The 9,431-nt window shown below is 51.7% G+C and overlaps 1 protein-coding gene across 1 annotated transcript; it reads right to left on the bottom strand.

The window, feature by feature from the left end:
• Positions 1-258: 258 nt before the first annotated feature.
• CTAM01_04984 (uncharacterized protein) lies at positions 259-768 on the bottom strand (the record flags this gene model as incomplete). Its single annotated transcript, XM_060521014.1, has 1 exon — positions 259-768. One exon carries the CDS (start codon positions 766-768, stop codon positions 259-261), a length of 510 nt encoding a protein of 169 aa, XP_060384383.1.
• Between the last annotated feature and the right edge of the window lie 8,663 nt (positions 769-9,431).

The following is a 9,431-nucleotide window of genomic DNA, read 5'->3' as shown; positions in this document are numbered from 1 at the left end:
GATTGGCTCTCTCTGGGGGTAATGGCAAGAGGTTTCTGTGACAGGCCAGCCCCTTGTTGAAATGAGAGAGGACGTGCGCGGTGTTCTGGAAGCCGCTGTTGGAATATTTTTGAATTTTGGAGTATTACCTCCACGTATTTTTATTTGATGTTATTTTATCATTTTATTATTTGGATTTCCGTTTGCTCGCACGTCCGTGAGGAGGGACCGTCTCTTGACTCGTAGCTCTTCCGTCCGTTATCGGTTTTGGCTTGTCGCTCAGTTTCCCATAACTGAATTAGGAGTCACGGATGGCATCGGGGATTTGAAGTTGCGATATGATGACAAGCAAGACATCTGGGGTTTCTGCAGCAGATGGGGATTCCACCAACAAGAGTGCGCGTATGGAGAACACACTGTTGTGTACCATGCAGCGCACTTGAGGTTGTGGACCGAACTACCGGGATTCTGGTAGGTGAACGAACGGAAACCACAACTTTGCAGAATGACGTTGCCGATAGCGATTCCAAGATAACGGAGGGCAACATGGAAACGGACGAAGACAAATAATTGAAGGAAAATAAGAAATAGAAAATAAGGGTCAAGCGACGAAGTGGTACATCCAACCGCAAGGTCACAATGCGTACAGATAGGCGGAAAATGGTGAAAAGGGACGGGACCTGGAAGTCGACCCGCCGTTCCCCGGGGCCCCGAGATCACAGAGATCAGACCGAAAACCAAACAGACGTGGCGACGGTGCAGTGCTGGACGCCTGGAATACACCCCCATGACTCTTGTAAAGAGGACTATGTGGTTGAAGGGCAGACACACACCAGTTCGAATTGTCATCCGGAGGCCCAGCGACGTTCTGCTTTGACAGAGAAGGGTTCCGCGTCCATCAAAGCGTTGATGCTGCGTCCACGCCACTCTCTCCTACTCAGGTGGTCAGCACACCAGACGTCGCTGCCATCCATGATTCCATCCGTCCATACCCTAGGGCGCCGTTTTCTTCTGTGGTCGAGCGCCGCATCGACCTGCCCCAGCCGGCCGGGCATAGACTGACGCCTGAAGCCTGAAGCCTGAAGCCTGGAGCAGCGGACCAGCGTGTTGCCTCTCTTTGTCTTCCCCCATCTTCCGTCCCCCCAGATACACCGTCCTCGGCTCATCTGCTCTTCCCCGCGGAGAGGGACAAGACTGGACGGGCCAAAGGTCGTTTTCGGCGAAAGGGAACCGGTCAAGTGACGAAGCCTGTAAACTCTGTCTGGCGAGGCTGGCCGCCCCCTAGATGACCAACATGGGATGGAAAGAGGGGAGGTTTCATATCTTTCAATGTCGGATATTGCTATCGGTCGGGGGGAAGCAGCGCTTGGGGTATAGTAAGACACGGCGCGGAGCCGACTGCGATCGCGAAGTGACATTGAGAGACTCTGATGGACTATCTAGCGAGAAATAGCGATCTCTTAGACTCTGCTTCATCGACGAGCGCGACGCAGCGTTGGCAAATGGCCTGCTGTTTTGTGGCGTGAGATGTTCGTCAGGAATGTCACCCTATCGATGCCCCGAAAGCACGCTCTGGCACGGTCGGAAGACATGCTGTAGGGAGTACGGATAAGCCTGTAACGGTGTAACCTAGCTGCGAACACTCTCACAACGGATCAACGTTTAGCAGGATTGTCAAAGGCCTGATGCGCACATGTCGCGTGGCTCACTTCAGGGTTGTAGGTTCCGCGGCTACTCGCTTCTCACCCCCTCCCTCTCCCCCCAGACTGAACTTCTGAAGCCATGCCTTTGGCACTCTGTCCCATCTCCCCTGCCCCTTGTCTTTGACTGCCTGCCTGGCGTTGACCGTCTCGTAGGGTCCAGTTCCACCATGCATACGTGCGATTACGGGTCTGGAAGTAGGTCACATCTGTCTAGCATCTCGACTCTCAAAGTTCAGCTCAATATACCAGTATAGCATGGGCAAGTAAAGGCATTCGGGATCTATGTGCTATCTGATAGGAAGCAGGTAGAATCATAAAAGAAAAGAATGAGAAAAGCTTGTTGGGCTTATAAAAGAGACAAGAGCTCCTTCACGCTGTTTTGACTCTACGAAAAGATGCAAACCAACGAAAATGGCCGACAATTAGGCCAGAGTCACTCACTGTGGCTTCAATCTCCAAATCTTGACACAGTATCGGTGAATCGCAACAAAGTTGTGAATGATTCGACCTTGCAGTCCTCTTATTCTTGCCGTGTCTGGATGCCACTCAAGCCGTAAGCGCAATTTCTGCGAACAGAATCAATTCTGTACGACTCCCGAGTTTTTGCAATGAAGAGAGTTTTAAGAGGCTCCAGCTTGGTATTCCATTGCTCGCCGACCTTGAGATGAGAAAGATAAATTGTTTGATGTCCTACCCATTGTCCATTATCGACTTTTGACTTGATATGAAGCCTTAGTAATGTATCATGCTTCTGAAGTCGGAGGAAGTGGCGGGCGTCATGCCGGATGGAGACCGGAGATTCGGGCGTGTCCCGGGTCTTTGCTCCACAGCCGGGAGAGAGACGGCACCTGCCATTCGGATGTGACTGGCTTGCCATCTTGCAGCATACCTCCGTCATTTCTAATTCACCCATCGTTATTGAAAATCTCAAGCGTCAATCGTCATTATTAGATCTGCAAGTTTTTTTTTTTTAAAAAAGTTTTTTATTTGTATTTTTTTTTATCAGTGGCAACTCACATCATATGATCTCGGTATCTATATCATGAGCTGGCAAGTCGATATCATGCCTGCAACCAGCTGCACCAAATGTTGTCTTTTTTTAGTCGTCAGCATCGTGATGACAAACTTCCATCCGAAATCCCTGAATTCCAGCAACACCATCCCAGTAGCTGCCATGCCTTTGGAATACAGCGACATCAGTGGCAAGCAAAGAGCGCTCGCGTGATCACTGCCAAAACTCAGTTGAGCATCCATACCAAATCCACCCGAACCAACCAGGAACAGAGGCACCATTTGCATCGTCGAACCTCCAAACGCGGATAGCAGAGAAGTGTGTTTCTTCCAGCGATCTCTATGCCGGATCAAGTTAGCAATGACAGACCACCACTGGCCTGACAGCACGTCTAGCACTCGACGGTGCCGAAAAGATCTCATTGCCGCTCTTTACTGCCGCGCCTCACTGCCGAAGAAGATGGTTTCATTTGTCTCGGATGCCGGGGCGTTTAAAAAAAAGTCTGGGGTAATAAGCAACATCAGGCTGAGGGTTCAGCCCGAACGCTGAAATTCCCGAGATGGGTGGTGGTCGCCTCGGTGTGATATGACAGGGTTCATGTTAGCTCCTCTTCCTCATCCTAGAAGCCAAGTCGTCCAGGAGAGTTGAATATCGGCAGAATACGAGATGGACTGATGAGAATCCGATCCGCGCATTGCTGAGGACGAAGCTAAGAAGCGGAATTGACGGGTTGCAGGAGCTCGGAAAACTAAACATTGGCTCCCCGGAACATCGACGAGTAACGTGGCGTGGACTGGAGACGTGTCGAACGTCAAGCCCGGGAGGGAAAACCGCGTTTTCCTTGTCTTGTCGTCACTAACCGTGTGTACACGGGACCTGCATCTGTATAGCCAAGTAAGAACGGATAAGCTGGAATAGCCAGTAGATCCCAACGGTCTAGATCTTCTGACTCGAATGGCTTGTTCGCGTCGCCAGTGTACCCCGGCATTCCGCTGCAGGGTCATCGAAATAATTCAACGTCCGGGGAACGCTGTCCCGGGGCAACGGAGTGCAAATGACCGGATGACGACGGCGGCGTTGGGGGGTGTGTCCTCTCTCATCCTCGGTGAGAGCGTTTCGGCGGAAAGGTTCTTGATGAGCTGGAGTTGGACTAGAGGACGGAAGGGAAGCTTGACACGTGGATCTCGCGGAGAAGCACTCTACCGGCGCGGGACCTGAGGGCCACCCTCTCTCCCTCTTGGTGCCTTTGCGGTCTCATGGCCATCGCACATTTCAAGCTTCCATCCAAGTTTGGAACTTGCCTGCCGTGAGATTTTCATCCATTTCTGACTCGACAATCTTTCAGTGCTGATTCACAAGCGCCTTGTTTCTTTCTTTTCTGGATGCACACCTCTCGAGTGTAGGTTTCCCCCGAGTTGTTATTCCCCCGTCTTCACACCACCAGCTCTCAAGGCACAATTAAACGCCGGTGACGTGGTTCGTGTTTCTTGGGATGATATTTCCCGTCCCTGAGCTTCACTCAGCCTAGCACGAGGAGGGGAGAAGCTCTCGAAATGTAGGATGGACAGTCACAAAAGCAGGCAAATAACAAAGTTCACGCTTGCCTCCCCCGCTGCAATGAAACGATGCCTCTAGTCATGAATCACAATCACCCCCTCCCCCTTCTCTCTGGGGGTGTCATTGCTTGGAATTCGCAAGTCAAAACCCAGACCACTATTCAATTGACCCGCACAGGATTGGATGAACGCCGCAGTCACCGAATAACGAGACTCGACCGATGACATTATGCTAGGTATTTCACTTACTCTCTGCGTCCCAATTCCCAATGGCCAGTGCTTTTCACATGCTCCCTTCGACGCTCCCAGATGCGGCGCATAGGAGACTGTTCCTGCGATTGCGAAACGTCTGGTATTCTTTCCTTGCACTCTTGTTCCATGGTTGTGTCGCGCAAACACCGACGGAAGTTCCGTATTACTGAGCAAAAAGAAAAAAATTGAAGTGAAGGTTGCGCTCTGTCTCGCGCGCCCGCGTCGACCAACATCTACTCGACGGTGATGGTGTACTGCATCAGGGGTCGGCGTGACTTGGTGCGTCTGGAAAGTGAGACAAGCTGAGCCTTCTGACAGGCTTCTATTTGTCGGTTCGTTTACGCGGGCTAGCTAGCCAGCAGCTCGCGGGATTTCGCAGGGCTAATTACCGTGCAGTAGGCGACCATCGCCGACCCCCTCGCGTGCGGATTGTCAACTTTCCCCGGAGAAAGCCATGGGCAAATTGAACCCGAGGGACTGGGAGGATGAATGACAGGTCCTGTCGTGGATACGACCTCTCCCAGCCATACTACTGGAATCCTTCGACGCAACCGGTTTCGGGCAACGGCGAGCCTACGTCGAGTCGAGGGTGAAGAGCCGACGCCAGCCAAGGATCGTGAAAGTTTAAATGTCTTTCCAAAATGACTCCCCCTCAAGAGCACGACTCTCTCTGCTTTCGGGATGATAGCCCGCTTGAAAGCTTGGCTTCTTACGGAGTACTGCGGTAGTCTTAGGGCCGCAACTACGTACACCTACCTCCCCAAGCACCGCAATCTATAGTCATCGGAGATGCGAACACTAACTGATAGCAAGCGCAAGCTTTGGGTTGCCGCCCAACACGTGTTGGTGTGCAACGATCTGGTGATGGAATTGTTCTAGAAGGTGGGTGGGGAGGCCTTCCGTCCCAGGAAATGAGTCCCGGAAAGCTACGAAGAGGGGCCGGACGAGGGGCCGGGGAAGGGAAGCCGGTGAATTGCTGTCGGTAGGGTGGCCTTGGTTGGTTGGGGAGGGAAAGGGGGGGGGGGGGCGTGGTCTTCCCTCCGGCGGGGGGGCTAGTCTCCGGCGGGGTGTTGGAGGTTGGAGATGGAAAAGGGCAGACGGCATGGGTCTGCAAGAAAATAAAATAACAAAATAATATTAAAAAGGGCAATATAAACGAGTTAACAGTAGGTGTGGTGGTGGGAGGTGACAGTTGGCGTAAAGGAGGGTGAGGAGAATAACTACGAGTCCCCCCCCCCCCCTGGCGAGGCCGGGTCTGAAAGCTTCGGGAACGCGCTACACCACGAAGGGGAGAGAACCCCGAGGTCTACCGAGCAAGGTGTGGCCCGGATTGGGCGTGAGCCAGCGTGGTCACCCGAAATACTTTCGTTTTTCCACGAGATGGTGCCGTGGAAGGACCGACGGTGGAAAGTCTGAAAGAAATCATCGAAGATCTCATCCAAAGTTTATCACTTTAAATTATTATTTGGGTTAAAACAACAGAATGAAGAGGGTTGGGAAAGAGAGAGAGGGGAGATAGGATGACGCCCTCGGCAGCCCATTCAGATCGCTTATTCTTTTCCCGTTTGCTCTTCTGTCTGAAGGCAGGGTAGTGTTGACAAGCGGGGGAAAAGACCGTTTATGGCGAACGGTTGGGAAAGGCGATGCGGCGAGCATTGTCGCGAATAATGAAGATCATAGCGAACGAATGAGAGGAGCGCGCGTTTGCTTGGATTCTTGAACCACCAAATACCAAAGCATTAAAGTTAGAGAAGTGTTCGAATGCGGCCGCGATGTTCCAACATTGGCTTGAGTCCATCCTGAGCAGATTTTTCCAAAACTCTCATCGCTCGGAAGTCGTGAAATTATATTATGGACTCTGAGGAGGCGTTTGGGCTTGGCTGGACTCTCTTTCTGTTGGAGCTGAATAGGACCCTGCAGCTGGTCTTGTCACACTGCACCAAACTGCAAACTTGGGATCAGAGAAATTAAGGTTATGTCCTTTCCCCCTCGAACGCCTTGAACACGGTGACACAAACAGCTCGGTGACGGTCGGTCAGTGCTTCCTGCGCTTCGGACTTCCCTAGCACCTGGCCAAATTCCCTTTGCCGTTTGACGTTTTGGGGTGGTTGGTAACTCGTCATCGGGGTAGCTATCATAAACACTCGAAACCAAGGACGGATAGAAGCCCGGATAGGCGTTTATTTAGAAAATGAAAGAGAAATAAAAAAAGTAATAATTCCAAGTAATAGCCGCGCTGTACCGTTAACAGATGGCGAGAAGTATCCTGACGAAGTACCTGATGTACCGTCAATCCTGAGTCATTATTCCCAACAACGAGCACCACCACTGAAGCCTATGCCAGAAGACAAAGGTGTGAAATCATTAAAGGAAACATATCAACCACGCCAGAGCAAGGGGGAAAAGACATGGACCCGGCCGGCAACGCGTAACGGGAGCTCCCAGTCTGCCGTGCAGAATCAATGTCTTGGATTTTTCCCTCCCGAAGAGGGTGTTGGTAGAGAGACGGGTAGACGCTCCAATAGTGATGGGGTTGTATGACATCAAGCCTTTTCCCCCCATCGGCGATGACAGGCTTGGTGTCGCGCCAGTATTGGGATAGATCATCACCAACTTCTATTCCCCCTCCAAATGACCACACCCCCAACGGAAAATTAGTTCTAAAAAATGGACTGTGGATAGCAGGAATTATCAGATCATGGGATCTATGGGATCTATGGGATCTGACTTGATCGATGAGAAGACCGTATCCAGTCAGATGGTGATCGATGTCAGGGAATCTGACACGGATTCCCCGTATGTTTTTGGTGCGAATGGGAACTGGGCAAACGTCACTGACGTCTTTCTTCGGGGGTGGGGAATTAAGGGACCATGGGGTTCAAGACACAAACTCTGATCAAATCTGGGGAAAACTTGGTCACCCGAGCCCCACGATTTCGTCAACTTCCAAGTCAGCCTTGCCGATGGGGTTTGCGTCCCAGTTCCAGACCTTCAATGTTTGGCCGACGGGATGGCCTGGAACAGACGAACGAGTCAAACCCCCGGGACCTTTGGGGAGGAAAAACAAGAAAATGCGAATCTCGTGAGGTCCCAGAGGTTCACAATGGACTGATCTTGGGGTGCGGTTCTGGGGTCCGAACTGGAGTCCAGACGTCGGATCCGGGGTAGACGATAACGTCATGTTCCCCCCACCTGGGGGGAACACTCTGTCTGCCGTCAGGGTTGTCTATCATTACGGGATGAGGAATCTCCATCCCAAGATTGAAACCACAATTGACTCCGTTTTGACGTCTGTCGAACTCCAATTGTGGAAAAGAAAACACGAGGTTAGAAAAATATGAAGAAAAAATAACAAAATGGTACCCACGAACAATGAAAAAATTAGTAAAATGTTTAGCGCTTGAGGAACTGAGCATAACCCTGCTTTTTCTTGGACCGTTTCAAGCTCTGGAGAAGCAATCGACAGCAGGGAAAACTACACGCACGCACACCCTATGAGGAATTCGAATTAGGCATTCTGCATCTGTATGCAGAACATGCTGCAACGATACAACCAGGGGGGAAAGACGAGTGGGGGTTCGCAGTGAGAAGAAAAAGAAGATCCAAAATGCACGTCAAAAGTCGGTGAGGCAAGCCGTACCGCTCGGCTGACTGCCACGACAACAAGAGAGGTGTGGAGTTTCTCTCGTCCTTTCCCAATCGCATTTTGGGTGGTGAGGGGCTACCTGTACACCACAATGACCACACACATACACAAAGAGAAGAGAGAACGAGGCACAACACCAAGAGAGGATGGGGGTAGCAAAGGCGTGATCTAGCTTGTTGTTGTGCTTTTCCCCTCTAGAGTCGTATCCGTAGTGGTGTCCTGCAACACCCGATAGCCTGCTCTACTTCTGCATCGGCCCCTCCATCCTCGACATGCCTCGCCTTGAGCTTTGAGCTGGCTCTGAAGCTACCAAGGCTATCTCGTCAACGGCGCCTCGTCGCGGGAGCGAGTCCCGGACCCGGCAGCGGGTTTTGCGTGTGTGGTTGGTGTGGCTGCTTGAACGAAAGGTGTGGCAGTCGTCAGCCACCAATTGAGTTCTGGCAATCGCATCACCAAACTAATCAACTGGCTCTGAACTCTCAATACCACACGCTCAAACCAGATCGCCCCCTTGCATGTTGCTTGTTCACCAAGCGTATTTCGATATCGAGATTCGACAGATGGTCAATTGCAAACCAATTCATGTCACCAATTCGTTCTCGGTTTCGAAACGGCACGAGGTGGATCACGCGATGGAAATCTGAACAACCACCACGCAAAACGTCGACCCTACTGTTGCAATTGCGACTTCTCGCCTAAGTCTCAAACTCGAACTAAGGCAGGCCGACCATCGATGATGGACAACTCACCACCTCCCTCTTTCCTCCCGCCGCTAATACACCACAGTAGCAAGAGAGAGGGCAAGAGAGCCAGTCAACAGAATCTGCAGCTCCACGCGGGCAAGGCGCAAAGAAAAGAAGCGGTTACACACCCTCTATCCTTTCGCCGCCCCCCTGCGCGGGCAGCTGGAGCTAAAGAGCTCGGAAACAGCCTTAACCGCCATCAACATCCTCGTTCGTCGGGCAGAGCGGTGAAGAATTACACGGTCTGTCTCGAGGGTGTATATACCGGACCTTGCCCTTCGGCTATTGAGGAAAAGGGCATCTCGTGGCCTGGCCAAGTGCAACACCCCCCACCAAAGATGCAGAACCCGTTCAAGAGGGAGAAACTTATTACGTGCAGTATAACGATGCGGGGTGGTTCCCTCTGTGCGTGTACTGCGTATGTTCTTTAGCTTTTCTGAACCCTTGACCAAAGCCTAGAGGCGAAGAGTCATCGTGTGCCCTTGCCGTTAGTAATCTGACGTGTTCTTCTGGCATTGCTTCTCTGTGGTGGGGGTTATT

Source organism: Colletotrichum tamarilloi (genome assembly GCF_030869305.1).
Source record: "Colletotrichum tamarilloi strain Tom-12 chromosome Unknown Scaffold_12.1, whole genome shotgun sequence".
NCBI lineage: Eukaryota > Fungi > Ascomycota > Sordariomycetes > Glomerellales > Glomerellaceae > Colletotrichum > Colletotrichum tamarilloi.
The sequence above is the reverse complement of the archived record's forward strand: the minus strand, read 5'-3'. Positions and strand labels throughout refer to the sequence as shown.